We start from the raw sequence: 16,366 nt of genomic DNA, 5'->3' as shown, positions 1-16,366 counted from the left end.
GTAAATCTGAATTAACCCTAAAATGTTGTTATATTTAGGCCTGCAGCAATTGAAAGTCATTCATGGATCACAAGAGAAACATTAGAAGAAAAATAATGTTGCTACTCTGGGATAAAGATCAATTAGAAAATACCTACAGATTTGGGACTCTTATTTCTAGCCATAAAACATTAAACAGAAAAAGCATAACCAGACCAGTTAGTAGGTATAAAACAGCTTTACTTAATTTAGTTCAGTTCAGTAGCGTTACATTAATGAAGGGGTAACTTTGAGGACAGACAGTATCCGGGTTGCCAAGTGTGAAATCCAAATTTCAAGAGAAAATTTTGTTTTAGTCTTTGAAGGGCTGTTGACTTCGGCATCGCATGCAGACCTGCCTCTGATCTTTCTGCAAATGACTCATAGTGAGACTTGCATGTTTAAGTGCTGGCATCAAATTTGCAATGCGATGATCACTTCTGACGACAGAACTAGATGTTCTCTAATCTGCTGTGCTGGATTATGCAGCTTGCTTTTCTAACAAAGAAAGCGTTGCTATTAAAACCGTCATGCTGAAGTTTTTGTTCTTTCCCTCTCATTAGCACTGCGCTGTAGGTTTGCAGGTAGAGTAAATTACTGAATGTCACCCCAAACTCCGTGGCTTTAAATGCCGAGTTAATTTACACCCAGAGTGGCGCTTTCAGTGTCAGGCGATCTTTTCTTTTTTTTTTTTTTTTTTTTGCCAACATAAGCACTCAGCTGAAACAACAGCTATGACTCAGTTGCCAGTGAGCGCTGCTTGAATTGATTCAGTCCGAGTTCAGATTTAGCACATAATCATGTTCAATTTGATCCACTGTGCTGCCTAGAGATAAAAGGGTTGAAAAAAATAGATGTAGCTGATGTCAGTCTCTGCGGTGATGTCATTGCCAGCGAGGGAGCAGCGCCGGTCCCCGCTCTGCCTGCCCACTTGGTGGGTGTACGAGGGAAAGACAAGGAGCAACTCGGCTAAGTGCGAAGTGCCAGAAGCCTAGGGTTATCGGCAGCCCTGAAGCAGCGTTTGGGACTGTTCAATAGCAATACTGAAGACTTTTTTATTATTATTATTTTTCCAGTCATTTGCTACTCTGAGATCGCTTAACTCTGTGCGCGAAAGGGGGGGATGCCAGCCCGTAGCATGGACTGTGATGTCTCCACTCTGGTTGCCTGTGGGGTTGACGTGGAGATTTTTACCAGCCAAGAGGTTAAGGTATGCGCCTCCGATCCTTTTCTTGCTGATGATTCTTAGGGAAAGCCTTGGGGAGCAGTAGGAATTTGTACGTAGCCATTTAGACTAAGGAGACAGATGAGGATCTGCTGCAGTAGTAAAGCACATGCAGTTTAAAAATCCCTTAATTAAAGGAAATGGGGGAGAAATGTGCCTGCTTTTTACTGTTTTGATCAGCTGAGAAAATAGCCTGCTGTTTACTCTTTAATGATAGAAGAAATTTGTTATATAACTGACATCTGTGCGTATGCGTGTTTCATATTCATAACAAAAATCATTCATTGTTAATTCTCTGAAGATATTTTTAGTCCAGTGTCAGTTGCCTTAGAGAGTCTTGCAGTAAATGTATTTTTGGTATTCAGATTTTGCTTACTCCGTTGGTTCAGACCCAAATCAAGCATAGATACATTTCTTTTGTGAAGGGTTAAAAGTTTGTAGCAAGTATTGCTACAACTACATTTTGGTGCAAATGCACCAAAATACAAAAAGTTGCGCATCTTGCATATCATATGCTTATCTCAAAAGCAATGCTTAATTCAAAGGCTTGTTATGCTGGGCTCATAGTCTCTTAATTAGACAACTGCTATAAAAAAATCATTGTGTATAATTGCTTACTGGTGAAATCAATTATCTTTTTCATTTATTTTCATATTACTGCATGAAAATCACTGCAAATTAAATTTGAAAGTGGAATTTTAAGTATGCTTTTCACAGATCGTCTCAAAGAGCTCATAGGCATAATGCAGTGATATTTATTTAGAGGACACAGACAACATTAGTCTCCAGCCTGACTGCTCTGTTCTTAGTATAAGAAGGAGAAAAAGAGGTAAAGGTCGAATTCTGAACCTCTGCTATCTTTAATCATGAGTCATACGTTGAAATAATCTGAGGGAAAAATAGTTTATAGTAGATCATTATGGTTCTTTTTCCCCTGTTAGTTTGTGACCCTATTGTATACTTTGAATAGATAGTTATGTGTTGGCAGCAAGAGGAGGCTTGATTGAAAAATCATTTTTCCTATTAACGGTCTAATGTTGAATTCGGAGGTGAAATTGGTAAAAAAATACTTCAGATAAATGCTTCAGACAGGACAGTTTTGCCTGCACTGGGGCATATTTCCTGTGGTGTTTTAAAGAAATAAGCAAATACTTTTTCATTTTTATTTTTTTAACTTAAGAACAGATTTCATTTTAATTTAGGATTTAACCACCATTGACAAGGACTCGTACTGGGAGCAGCTGCGTTTTGGTGTCTGCTCCATGTTCAACATGAGACAATGCAAGAAAGTTGCGGAGCTCTCCTTGTAATCCAAATTGGTATTGCAGTAGTAATAAAAAAAAGCCAAATTTGGCTTCTGCAACAACAGACAACCTTTCTTGACTTTGGTGAGACTTCAGAGAGCTGCCGTAGGCTGCAGCGTGCAGATGGCAGGACTGAGGAGCACCGAGGGAAGGCGAGCCGAAGGGTGAAGTGACCTTACAGGGAATGCGCCCCCCTCCTGTTGGCCTTGTGCTTTGCTTGCTTGGCTTCAGACTCTTTCTGCTGGCCAGGTTTGGGCTGTGAGGGCAGGACGCTGGGTGCGTTCAGGGCAGAGCCTGCCCTGCAGGCTGCAGTGCAGCCTGGAAACGCGCAGCCGCCGTTGGAGACGCCAGGCTGGGCATGGGCAGCGGCCGGTCCCGCAGCATGGGACAGGCTGGACCTCCCCTCGCTTCTCAGCAATCGGGGTTGTCCAAGGCCACCTCGAGCACGAGGGCTTCAAGCGCGCAGCGCCGTGCCAGGCCCGCGCTTCCGCGTCCTCCTGTCGCTGCGTCGGCGTGACAGCAACGATTCTTGGATCGTTCTGAGGAGAAGTCCAGTGAAAAGAGGTGCTGGGGTGATCTATAGTGGTTCATCCATGTTCTTCTGGTTTTCAGTGGGTGAAACGCTGAGGACACATGTTGGTGGCTGACAGCATGGCACTCTGCTAGGCTGGCAGGAACACCAGGTGGGGAGGCTCAAGAGGAAGGGAGATATTTCTGAGGGGAGGTGGGTGTGGAAGCTGCAAAAGCCAGAGTGGGAATCACAGAACGGTCGAGGTTGGAAGGGACCTCTAGAGATCATCGAGTCCAACTGTCAGTCCCTGCTCTCTTCTCCCTTCCCTCTCCCCTCTTCTCCAGGCAACTGGCAGGCATAACTATTAAAGCAAACCCTTACGCGGTGCTGTGGTCAAGGCCATTGCCCTTTTTTCCTGCTGTAGCACTTTTCCCGCAGGGAGAGCTTTTTGTCAGGATTCATCGCTCTTTGTGTCGAGGAACGTTCCCTCAGCAGAGCAGATTAATGACTCTGCGCTGCGCGTGGCCGTCAGCCGCGTTTGCTGGAATGAGCCCTCCCTTCTGCAGAGCCGCCCTCCCAGCGGCGAGGAGCAGGGGACAAGGGACAAGCTCCCCATGAGCCAGGCCAGCACGGAATCCCAGAATCGTTATGGTCGGAAAAGACCTCCGAGATGACTGAGTTCAACCGTGGTGGTGATGAGTAGCACTGTCTGTGAGCCCAACCCTTCCAGCTCTTATTGCCTACTGCATTTGCTAAGTTTTTACCATCCAAATTTGGGGCAGGCTAATTGAGATGCTTCTAAGAGTGCAGTACCTGTCTATCAGGGGTGAGGTATATTGCAACCTGCAAAGATAATCATAGAAATTGAGTGCAGGTCCACTTTGAAGTTCACCTGTGTAACTAAAGTTCTTTTCTTAGCGTGTGTCTGATAATTTTATGTAATGATGTTTGTTACATAAGCAATTAAGTAATGAATATTTTATTTTTATTAGAGAAATTCCAGACATCCCTGAAGCAGTGGAAGAGCGTTCCAACTCTTACTCTAAGCAAGATACCCTGACATTATTAGTTGCTCACGTTCCCTCTTACGTTCACACGCGCTGTTCTGCTAGGCAACAAGGTTTGGCTGGGGCCAGTAGGCACTGCTGCAACAGAAGAAATACTAATGGTAAACACTGATAGAATTTGCATCCGAATACTGTAATTTAAAGCGGATAGGATCATTACCTTAACACAGGAAGAAGCACTGTGAAGAAGAGCCAGGAAGCAAAGGGAAATAATACAAATCATTTCACTGTTTTGACCATATTGTCTTGGGGGATTAATTCGTGTTGGAACAGGATCTCTGCCATCCTGTCAACTAGGTATTTATTTCATGTGCTTATTGCTAGTGGTAGCTGCTTGAGGTGTGTGGTTTGGAGGTCAGCCCTCACCTTGCAGTTGTCCTTGAGAGGTCTCGCAGTCTCACACTACATCTTGAATTCAGAGATCTAGAGAGCAAAGGGGTTTAATATTAGTTTTCCATGGTTTTGCTTCCTGTTTCAATTTCCCATTTGCGAGATGGGGTTGTTGACAAAGAGGTTCTGAGGTTGAAGGTTTAAGGGCTCTGAGAGTTAAGTAAGGAAAATGTAGAAGAAATTGAAGTGTTGCTGCCCTTCTAGATGCTGCCAGCTGCAGAAAACATGATTTTTTTAAAGTGTTCTAGGGTTCCTTATTTCAAATTCTTCTCTTTAGCCTCATGATTTTTGGTGAGGGGAAAGAAAGATTGTGGCATGGTCCTAAGACTCCAAAGACTGGAGCCACTAAGGAGGAAACCAAATTAACTGTATGACTATCAAAGAAAAAAAAAATCATTGTAGCCAAAAGCACTGCTTGGTAATTTTCCTCTCTAGCTTTTTCTGCACCTGGTGGATTTTTCCTGGCAGGAAATAGTCTGTGAAATGTTGGAGACCCAGTAGTTCTGCTTATTATCTCTGGACCTCTGTGTTTGCTCTCTTCCACCATTTAAAGAGGAGGAAGAGAGAAACTTCAAGAGTAAAACAGAAAGTTATTAGTATTAACACTTCAAAAGTGTGATTATTTTGCAGAAACAAGTAAAAATGCAGTATTTTCTGCATCCTTTTCTGTTTTTTTTGCATTTACAGCCTTCAAAGAGCTGTCATATTGTAATACTGTTGTAAAATAAGGGAGCTAGAAAGATAAAAATTGCCACCTTTGTTTTAGAAATTTTGTAACCTTGCTCTATATTTTGATGTAAAACATCAAGTTTTATGTTGTAAATGTGGAAAAAAAATCATTTAAAAGCCATGGAAATATTGGACACCCAAAGAAGCAGGTGCTTTTCTTGTGCAGTTGCCGCTTTCCAGCTCTTAGCCCGATGCTCTGCGTGTTCCCCCGCAGGTCCCGGCAGCTGCAGGGCTGGTTGCAGCACGTTGACTCCGCGGCGGGCGCGGGTGCTGAGGCCGCCGGGCCAGGGAGCCTGCGGGGCCCGTGTTTCCCTTCCAATTCTTGGTGTTTGCTGCTTGCTCGGCTCGAGGAAGCGCCGGCTGCAGAGGAGCGAGCGCGGCTCTGCCGGGGAAGGTCGGAGGCAGCGGCAGGTGCTTCTCCATTGCTTTGCTTTCTGCTTGTCACTGCTCACCCTTTTCACAATGACGGAGCGGCGTTAGAGCAGCAAATGTCAGGGGGGTTTGTATTCATGTTCATCCTCTTTTCTGCTAGAGGTCACGTGAAGACATTTTCTTTTCCTAGGGATAATTAGGCAATGAGCAATCTGTGGTCAAAGGAAGGAAGATAAATAACGGCTAGACTATGTTGCTCAGAGGGGCAGTATTAGTCCAAGACGGGTAATAAGGTAAGACAGACCTTGCAATTATGCTGATAAATGGCACAGCCTGTGTGAAGAGCAATGAAAAGATGATGATTTTCCTTAGCATATTCGAGGGATTAATCAGAGCAGCTGTGGCTGTGAGCTACTTTTAATAAGTAAGTTTGATACTGATTTTTCATTAAAAAACTGCTTTGGTTAGAAAAACCTAGAGGGGTAAAGTATCTCAATGCTTTCCATTTCTCTCCAAAATTTCAAGTTTTTCAAAGGGAAACTGTTTTCAGGTCCATGGTCATCTAGTCTAATTCTTCTCTGAAGCTGCTGTACCTGTTACCTTTCTACTGTTGAATCTCAAGCTTTGCTGATAGTTTGCTGCTACTTGCTATAACCTGAACTTTGATACTGAGAAGTTCAGTGTTCTGAGACAGAAGTCTGCACCATCACATACTACTGTATATCTACTTTAAAATAAGCATATTTGCACAAAAAGAAATGGGTATTACATATGGACAGTATTTTTTTTATATATTTTCCAGGGCAGTTCTATGAAGGCATTATGGATCTGCCTGGTTTTGATGGCTCATGTGCTGAACATCCTGTTCACTTTGGAAGACGTTATCTGATCAGATGTCACAATGCAAACAAGAAAGCAAATTTGGGCTCAAGCAGGGGATTCTTCCTCAGTGAAGAGATCCTGAATAGGAAAAGCTACCACAGTTTATTAGACATTTAGCCAGCACACAAATTGCCAGAGTCCTGAAACTGGCCGTTTTTATGTCCACATGGTACCATTATCATGCGTTTGGCCTTGTACTGAAAATTGACCCCATTTAAATGGCAAAGCACCAATAGAAATAAAATTTTCCGTACGAGAGACTTCTGGGGCTCACATAAGGAGGCAGTCCAATTCTCCTGGAAGTATCTGTGTTCATTGTCTCCCTAGTGTTGACTCCTGACTTTTTGTATATTTTTATATATATAAAATGAGTCTCAAATGCTACTGGCTTGAGGCACGCGAGCTTAGATGCCCTCTGCATTAATTGCAATATAGCATATTGCAAATTAGCTATTTCTGGCTAAATAATAAACTTCTCCCTCTTTTTCTCCTTCTTGTTGTAATACCTGAATGTGTGTGCAGCCTGAAAGTGCAAGTCCAGTCTCTGCTTCCCATATAGATTTCAGATTAGTTTCTACTTTGTTCTTGTTAATTCCCAAGAATTCAGATCATCTTTCCAAAACCTTAGTGTTTTTGTGCTGCTTTTAACTGCCCCCATTTGCAGTTCCCATTGCCCCTGAGCCAAGGAGAAGTCTTTGGCTGCAGCAGTTAGTGGAGCTGGCAGTTCTGCTGCTGTCCTGTGATGTCCACGCAGCAGAAGACAAGGCAGACAGGTCAGTGCAGAGTTCAGAGCTGAGGGTTGCTGCTTGCATCTCCCATGCTGGGGTGTCTCTTTTTTCCCAGAATCCCAGAATGGCTGAGATTGGAAGCGACCTCTAGAGATCACCTAGTCCAACCCTCTGCTCAAGCAGGGACACCCAGAGCACGTGGCACAGGGTGGCATCCAGGCAGGTTTGGAAGATCTCCAGAGAAGAAGACTCCACAAGCTCTCTGGGCAGCCTGTTCCAGGGCTCTGTCACCCTCACAGGAAAGAAGTTCCTCCTCACATGCAGATGGAACCTCCTGTGTTTTAACTTGCACCCATGACCCCTTGTCCTATCACTGGCCACCACTGAGAAGAGTTTGGCCCCATCCTCCCTACATTCACCCCTCAGTTATACATACATGTTGATCAGATCTCCTCTCAGTCTTCTATTTTGCACTTTGATAGTTGCTGGAAGACTTCGGAGTGGTGCAATGGATTAAAAACTCCAACTATTCTCATTTGCAGATGGAGAACTGAGCAAGGAGGAGATACGTTCTATGATTAGGAAGCTGTGTAGGAATGTACCAGATATGGTGGAGTTAACAACCCTTGTCTTTAATAGCAGGTTCTGTGCATGTTTTGTCTCAAATGCTGTTCTCCATCCTAGGGACTCAAACGCTTTACAGGAGAGCCAGGAGCCTTCGTTCGTTACTTGCTATTTTTGCATTGTGAATTTGTCCAAAATCTCTTTTCGCTTTCAGAATCTGCCTCGGACTCTGACAGTGCCTGGCAGGAGAGGTGGACTCTGTCCTGCAGGATCGCTCCGTATCTAGCAGGAGACGCGGCCTGCAGCACGGGAGGACCTCGAGCTTTGCAGCACCAGACACCCTTAAAATCTGTTAAATTAGTAGCCACAGAGCTGAGAAATACACTGAGCCTGTTGTGCCCAAAGTGGTATCAATAGGAGGTTGTACAGTGTAATTTCTTCAGCTTAATTTGTCACTTGTGGAAGCATCTGTATACTTCACATATTGCAGTGAGTAATTTTGATACATTGACCATAAAACCGGGAGTATTGAGAGCTGCATCATGCAGCAGAGGTATGTGCTGCTCCTGTAACAGCCAGTGTTAACCTTACTGAAATCTCATGTTTCCCATCCAGCTCAGATGTGCGGCTGTGGAGCCAGGTGAACTATGGTAAAAGGCCCAGGAGTCCCATAAATAAAGTTCCACTTACGCAAAAGTTACTTATTTCATTTGCTGCATTAGTCTTGCTCCAAGTTTATCAAGCCCAGGTTTTGTTGTGATTTGCTGCATCTTCTTTTGGCTGGTGGCTAATGCAGACTTAGTTACTTTTCTTCTTTCCCAAGTGGAAGCAGGTAACTGGTAGAAGTAGAATATATTTTTTTCTGTTGTCTTAATAATCAGATCTGTATGAGGAAACTAGTGTCTAACCAGTGTTCCTCTCTAGCTTCTTAGGGAACAATTTAACTGCTATGAAGCCATAGGGAAGGGAAGGAGTTCTTTGCTTCGTTTGTATGTTTTTTGCTTTGATGTGTGAAGTTTCTTTTGCTTGCTTGCTTTTGGTTTTGTTCCTGCACCATCAGAAATGCTCTTTTCTCCCTCAATCAGGAACCTTTTAAGAGATACAAATACATACAAGGAGCCAGTGACATGGGAACCCTCTGAGCTTTGGTTGGCTACTACTATCCTACGAGGAATTAAGTGAGGGATAATTGCTAGACTGAGCCACATTGAGCACGTGTGGGACAGACCATATTTTACAGAATCCTACCAAAAGCTGTTCTCCTCTTTTACTGTTTCTTGTTCCCATCTTCTTTGTCTTCCTTTCTTCATCATCTTTTTGGAATACAAGAAGAACTTGTGCATTTTCTGTTGTTGTTTTCCAGCATTGTATATGGTATTAGAAATATGTAACAGTACCCTCTAAACTGTTGAAAGCACCCAACCAATAAGTTGGTTTATAAGGCGCATTATAGAGGCTATCTATCGTGATGCAAAGGACATACGGGAAGCACGTTAAAGAGACTCATGGCTAGATCACATACTCCTTTTGCTTTACAGATATTTAAGGAATAATATAAGAAGTGGAAACAGTGCAGGATTTAAATAAGAACAAGGTAGATTCTGTGATAAAGTAAAAAACAAGAGTAAAACAATGTGCAAACGCATTAACGGCAAGAAGAGAGCATGCAACAACAGAGAGGTAAGGTGAAGTATTTCAAGTGTTTAGGGCCTCGTTAAAATCTGCCAGTGAGTACTTGAGCATATAGCTGAATAATTTAAAATAGTGCCGAGAATTCCTACATTACAGAGAGATTTAGTGTGGAGAGGTGGCAAGAGAGAGTATTTGTGTTAAAAAAGAGGAGAGGGAGCAAGGCCTGGATGATTACAGAAAATTTGCTTCCCAGGAAGCAGTAAGGCCTGGGTTGTCTAGAGCAGATCGTGTCAATCCTTCCTTGTTTGACGGGGGAACTGGATAAGTGGGATAAAGGAGACGTGGAGGATAGATGTTTTGACTAAGGCTTCCATACTGCTCAATGTATTCCCATCATAAGTCATCTGCAGTCTAAATATAATCTCCCTAAGTGGGTGCACAGTTGTTTGAACTCTTTCCATTTTAGATATTTTTATTCTGAAGCTTTAGTTGACGTTTTTATTAATATAATAAATTTCTGGTGTAACAGAACAGAGAACAACCTTAAAACACATGGATGACACCGTGCTGTTAAGGTTGAAATTCAGAACGACCTTAAATTAAGCAACAAGGTAAAATGCAGTTAAGACCAGAGCAGAGTATCCTTGAAAAGAAATCAAGATTAGAGCTAGGTAATGAAAATGCATGTGTCTGGAGAGCTGCATGATGCAAACCTGTGAGCTCTAATGGAACAAAACTAAGTACCATCAGCAATCGTAAGTAAAACCATTTGTGGATGTAGGGAGGATTATTCAGTATTTCGCTTTGAAATTTTTGCTGGGCTTCTGTGTCTAGTTTTGGCTGTGCTCAAAAGGGAGGATGTGGCAGAGCGAGGCTGGCAGCCTTTCCAAGGGGGCCAGGGTGACATTTACCCCATGTTGTTACTAACTAGATATTGGGGGGAGAGAAAGGGACAATTTTGCCTCTGGGAGTTGTTACGGAGCTTGGCGTGGCAGATAAGTCTGGTCCCACTTGGCTCTTGGATTGCAGTTTACCTTGGGCAAATCCAGTGTGAGGCAGCCCGAAAGCCGTGGAGCTGTGGTTGCCACTGCCGTATCCCTGAGCCCATCTCACTTCTGCTAAGTGGCATTTTACAAGCTTGAGCTCTGCTAATGTTGGCCACTGCTCAGCTGAGAGGAAACTTGCTGCTGCAGGTGGACCCTTTGGCTCACCAGGCTACTTAGGATTTTCAGATACTCATTTTCTGTATGTAAAATGAGATTCTTGTGTTGCTCTCCTGTTTGCAGAAGAAGAAAATTACTGGAGTGTGAAAGTTCATACCTTATATTTAGAAATAGCTGATTATACTAGAGGGATTGCAGGATGGTGTGACCGGCCAGCTTTCTGCAGGCTACTGCCAGTCCTTGAACCATAATCCACAAATGGTTGAACTAAAAAAAGTTCTTATTAATCATGACAGCTGGGAACAAAGCCAAATGCTGCGCTCTAACAGTAATAAGTATTCTGTTTATGTTACACAGAAGTAAATTATTGATACACTTAAAGTTCTGGGTGTTCGGGAAGATGATGAATCTTCTGTATAAAAGTGTTTAATGAATGAATAAAGTAGTAAGGTGTTTAAATATCTCGCTCCTGTCTTGATAGCAAATAACTCGACTGAAGCTGCTGCAAACCTGTAATTCAAGCTACTCGTGCTTGATCCTGTCCCCCAGAGGGCTGATATTTCTTGGGGTAGAGTATTGAGATTGGTGCCACTGCTGAGCAAAAACACTTGGAGATGGTGTCAGGCCTGGAATAGGAGATTACCCAGTGCATCCTGGAGCACAACATAGAAAACCATCGACTAAGCGTTCGGTCAATACTCTGTTTAAGCTGCAATTATTTTGTACAATGTGAAACAAGAACAAAAGGACATAAAGGATTTTATACACAGGAAATTGCACCTATAATAGCAGTGTGCATGTGTGTGCACATCCAAAAGAAAGCATGTAGTTGATAATAGTTGCAGGTTGATATATCTTCAGCAACTCTATTTTGAGACCACTTCCTATCTCTAGGGAGCTATTAATGCTTTCAGCCTCTTCTGATTTATGCCCCCATAAATGTTTTCTGTCAATCTTGAGGTATATAGTCTGCTGTAGATCTATATGCTAAGTCCAGAGCTATTCTGCTTCCCATTTGTGAAGCCCTTAGAGAGTCTGTGGTCTGCAGCTTGTAAACCAGTGATGGTGTTTCAGGATGATCTTGTTTGCTTTCAGTTGATAAACTGACCTTCTTGATTAAATGTTAGTATTCCCTGCTGATTAAGTAAATAGTTGTTCCTTCAGCATATGAGAAAAAGGACTGTAATACTGAAATTTAAAAGCATAAATTCTAGATTTGAGGCTGCAAGTTGAGGCTTGATTTACAGCTGGAAGCCTGAGACCACCTGATATTAGAAGGTGCAACCTTAGCAGTGGGCAAGTTGGTTCCCTTCATTTTGGTGTGGGCTATGTGCCCTGGAGTTATTTGGTGCATGGATTTTCATGTTTCTTAGATCCCACTTGCACCAAACGTTGCTGCTTTGGAAGTCTTACTCACTTCTAAATCACGGCTCCTCAAGACAACTCATTCGTCTCTAGCTCATTAGATGAGTGTCTTATGTGTTTGCAAAGGTACCCACCTTTACAACACATGGACATAGAGTGAAAAAAATAACCTGGAACAAGAAATTAGGCTCCATGGGATTGTAGTCATTTTCCGGTGTCTAATCTGCTTAGGAAAAAAGTCACGCAATAAGTTGTTCATAAACAAGAAAATCTGCATTTTTGGTTGCAGTTCTGCTCACCCATCCCTGGGCTTGTTGCCAGCATATTGATTCCTATAATGGGTCTGGATATGAACTTCTCTGAAGAGTGACTTTGTTTCATCGTGTCAATTCGATATCTTTTTAATATCATGCTGTTCCTGATATATTTTTCACGTCAGGAAATGAAAGTCATTTTGAAGAGCAGAGCTGTTTTTAGCTGTAAGACAGGATTAGTCTACTTTTAAAGTCTTGTTTCTAAACAAAATCTGTGCCAACTGGAAATTATTCAGTTGGTTGAAAACTGTCACAAGAACAGTTTGGGCAGGAGTGTTTGTTTTTTCACCCTGGGGTTTCTTCCATCTGCCTAATAAAACAATTATATCACTATGAGATGACATTTCCTCACCCGTATCGTGGCTGGCAATGGACAGTGCTAGTTGCTGTTGAAGCACATGAAAAACATTTTTTCCTTTTCTTTTTTTTTCCCCTTTTGCATCTCAGAAGGAGCCTGGCTCTGTCATCGTGGTGACCTCCCTGTAGATGCTCCAAGGCTGCTCAGGTCCACCCAGAGCTTTCCTGGCTCCAGCCTAAGGAAGCCCAGGTTTAAGCTATTGTAATAATTTTACTGAAGACTATGGCAAGGTGAAGGTATAGATGCTAAATGGGTGCTGTGTTTGTGTATGGAAATTAATACTGAATTTGCAGATCTAAATACACCATTTTAATGCTTTTAATTAGCTGGCTAAGCCACTGTTTGACAGCACTCTCTGTAATATTTGAGCATTTATCTACACAGCTTGGGGTGCCAGGACCATCAGGGACCATGGCCCATCTCTGGGCTAGGCAGAGAGAAAACATCTTCTCAGAGTGCAAAAATATTTCAGGTGCTTTTTTTTTTTTTCCCCCCCTCAAACTTAAATTAAAATTTGATTTTTTTTTTCCTCTTTAAGTCAATTCAAACTGGAAACATCTTCAGTTTCTTATGCTGAAATGAGGTTTTTACAATGACAATATGGACCTTTCCCAGGAAGGGTATGTGGAAGGATATAATCTCTTTTTGTACACATGCTTTCCATCACTTTTCTATCATGAGCTGCAAAATCAAACACACAGCCAAACTTTCTCAATGATGACAGCGTTCGGACTGTAACACATTATACCTACACAGATAGACAAAACTAGAACAATATATATAAAAATAAATTTTATATATATATATCTGTACAGGTGCTTTTTGATGGCATAATTCCTGTTGTGCAGAAAGTCCATGCCCTATATATTAAAATAAAGCTTTTCATTTAAATGCATTACTTCCAAATGTTTTCCTGTAAGCTGTTTACAAGCAAATGATCATAAAGATCAGAGCAGGTTAAAAAAAGTATACACGAAGAACTGATAATAAAGACACCTTTACACTGGCAAGCTACAGAAGGAGATTTCCATGAATCAAAAAGGAATAGCTTTGCATAAGCAATTGCAGCAATTCAACTTTTTTTTCTTGATTTTAAAGAGATTATTTTCTGAAGCAAAAAAAAAAAAAAAAAAGCTTTTTCTGTTTTGCTTGGTATAAACCAAAGCAGAAAGTTTTTGTTGTTGTTGTTTTGGTACCTAATTGTTCATAAGATGACAATACAAGCAAAAGTTTTCAAGCAAAATACAATATTTATATGTTTATGAAGATAAAATAACTTTTCAAAGTGCTCGTGCTTTAATTTTGGAGAGTTTCGGGCATCGCTCAGCGCATGGGTTGACGTGGGTTGCTCCTTTTTTTCGGCACGTTTTGTTCTGGTCGTGTATTGAACAGGGACTCGCTGCCTCTGTGTGACCACATTAGTTTGACCTTCAACAGCGAGGCTGGGTAACATGATTCATCTAATGGCTTATTTTTCTGCATGTGCTTTTGAGCAGATTACTCTGGATGTACTAATTAATCTTCTCCTAAGGATTTCATTGGACTTCTCTTGGTATTTTTGACAGGAAATGTATATGGGGCTTGACCGTCAGAGGTGCATAGTGCTTCAGTAATAGGCAATCTGTTTATTTTTTACATCGTTTAGGAATACTTTGTTCCCACATGTGTTAAAATATCAGGTAAGAAAGGAGGAGACCAAAAAAATCGTATCTTACTCATTCTAAAACACTTTTAAGGACCCGTCTGACTAGTTACTGGAACAGATACTAAAATGCAGAAGCAGCCTGGCGGTCGTAGTTGCTTTTTGGTGTCAGGGGTTTATTTTGTTTTGGATTTTTTTTTTCTTACCTTGAAACCCCCATAGAGAAATAAAGGCTGTGACCCTTGGAGATCTAAGGATAAAAAATGGTTACTACTAATAAAAGACTCTGAGCCAAATTTAGGCTGAGCAAATCTAAGCAGAGAGCTTAAATAAGCAGAGAGGCTCTTAATTTATGTCCCACTTTCTTTCAGAATATTTGGTCCATGTGTTCCTGTTTCAGATGCAGATTGCTGCTCCCTCTTCCAAGATGTGCTCACTCCTCTCATCGGCAAGGCAGTGAGACCCTTAATTTAGACTCTACTTTGTAATTTGGTCCTTTGGTTCACTTGCACAAGGATCAAAGCAGATGGGATGACTCCATTCCAGTTTTATCCCAACTTCCTCCTCTTTCCAGATCAGAAGAGGAGATGCAAACTCACATCTTGAGGAGGAAAAGAGTGAGAAACATGAGAACAGGTAACAGCAGGCTCAGGGACAGGACCTGTAGCTCAGAGCTGTGTTGTATGAACCAGGCAGAAGAGCCCGTCTCAGAGACCCCGGTTTCCAGGCTCTGTCCAAACGAATGTGGAGAATAGATCTGCTTGGGGAATTTCCAAGCCAAGTGCAAGACGTCGGATGGCAGATGGCTCAGGCAGCCTGGCAAGAATAGGAAACACTCAGACAGTACAACCAGTGTGTGAGACAGTGGTCAAAATACTGCGTATCCGGCCTGGCAGTTACAGGCTACTCCTTTCTTTCTTTTTTTGCAAATAAAAGATTACTTTCTACACCCAAATGGCTTGGAAGGAGGTTTCTAATCGTGCTAGTGCAGTTGTTTGCAGTTGCTGGAGGAAAAAGGGGAGGGAGAAAGGGCTGAGCCTTCTGTCTGAAACAGCTGAAATGCTGTAAATGTCCCTCACTGTAGGTAACACAGGAAATCAGGAAGGGGCAAGGCAAGCATTTTATTTGTGTAAACTGTGTCCCATGGCTTTTTGCTGGTTATTTTTCTAGTTTAACTGGATTCACAATGCCAGGGAATGAATGGTATGTGCTTTATGGCTGCTTTATAACATTACATCTCCAAGTGAGGGTATAAAAAAATGCTGCAGTAAAAACAACTTCTCCAACTCTTACCATTCTTTTTATTACATGTCATTCTCGTATTCAGCATTATGTTCAGTTAGGTCCTGATTCTGTGTCGCTGGCATCAACAGAGCAGTACCTAAATGCTCCAGCAGGCTCAAGAACAGACCTGTTAAAAACTCGGAGCTTTTTGCATCTCCTCAGTGAGTTTGGTTGTGCTTGTAGAAGTTGCTTTGGAAGCAGTTAGGAGAGGGCTGGTTCTAGGCAAATGCCCATGCTCTTTTGTCACTATATGTCCTTGCCTCAGTTTCCCTCAGTAGACCAGGAGGGTCATCTGACTCAGGAGGGGTGAGAAGACACTACTCAACTTTCAAAGATTCCATTAAAATAATGTAAAAAAAGGAAGAACGTTTGGAAAGTTTTTTTTACAGGCCCTGAGTTTATATAGTTGCAGTGAATGTGTTTCATACAGCTTCTCAGAATGAATAACTTTATAATCTGAATTTCCTTCACAAGTTTGAACAATCCCTTAACTAGCACTGTCCTTTGTATTTTAAATTTTCCCCTTTCCGAGGTGCACCCTTCACATCAGAGGAGTGTGGGAATTAAGTATCGGGCTTAACTGTTCTCATCAATAGGATGGAATCAATAGCCCATGTTGTACTGTGCTCGTTCTCAAATGCAATGCATGGGAGCTCCTTGGAGTTTGCTGTGCACGTTATCCACTCATATATTGGTTGAATTCCCCCAAAACAAAGGCACATTTTAGGATGGCCTTCTAGACTTCTTGGAGAACGAGTGCTGTCTCTCCAGAGCATTCCCCAGTACTAGCAAAGAAAAAGAGAAGTCTATTCCAGCTA

At 42.1% G+C, this 16,366-nt stretch overlaps 1 protein-coding gene across 2 annotated transcripts in view; it reads left to right on the top strand.

Annotated features, from left to right (window-relative positions):
• RCAN2 (regulator of calcineurin 2) overlaps positions 1 to 16,366 on the top strand; it is a 69,577-nt gene that overhangs the window by 38,778 nt on the left and 14,433 nt on the right. Inside the window, exon 1 of one of the 2 annotated variants that reach the window (XM_010227238.2) lies at positions 916 to 1,228. The exons of the other annotated variant lie outside the window; for it this stretch is intronic. Coding sequence (XP_010225540.1) covers positions 1,142 to 1,228 — 87 coding nt within the window. The 5' untranslated portion in view covers positions 916 to 1,141. Of the gene's footprint in view, positions 1 to 915; positions 1,229 to 16,366 lie in introns of those variants that run through there. 2 annotated transcript variants of the gene reach the window in all.

This window comes from Tinamus guttatus, unplaced genomic scaffold (assembly GCF_059628265.1).
Source record: "Tinamus guttatus ecotype Peru unplaced genomic scaffold, ASM5962826v1 Tinamus_guttatus_pri_ptg000080l, whole genome shotgun sequence".
Classification (NCBI taxonomy): domain Eukaryota; kingdom Metazoa; phylum Chordata; class Aves; order Tinamiformes; family Tinamidae; genus Tinamus; species Tinamus guttatus.
The sequence above is the reverse complement of the archived record's forward strand: the minus strand, read 5'-3'. Positions and strand labels throughout refer to the sequence as shown.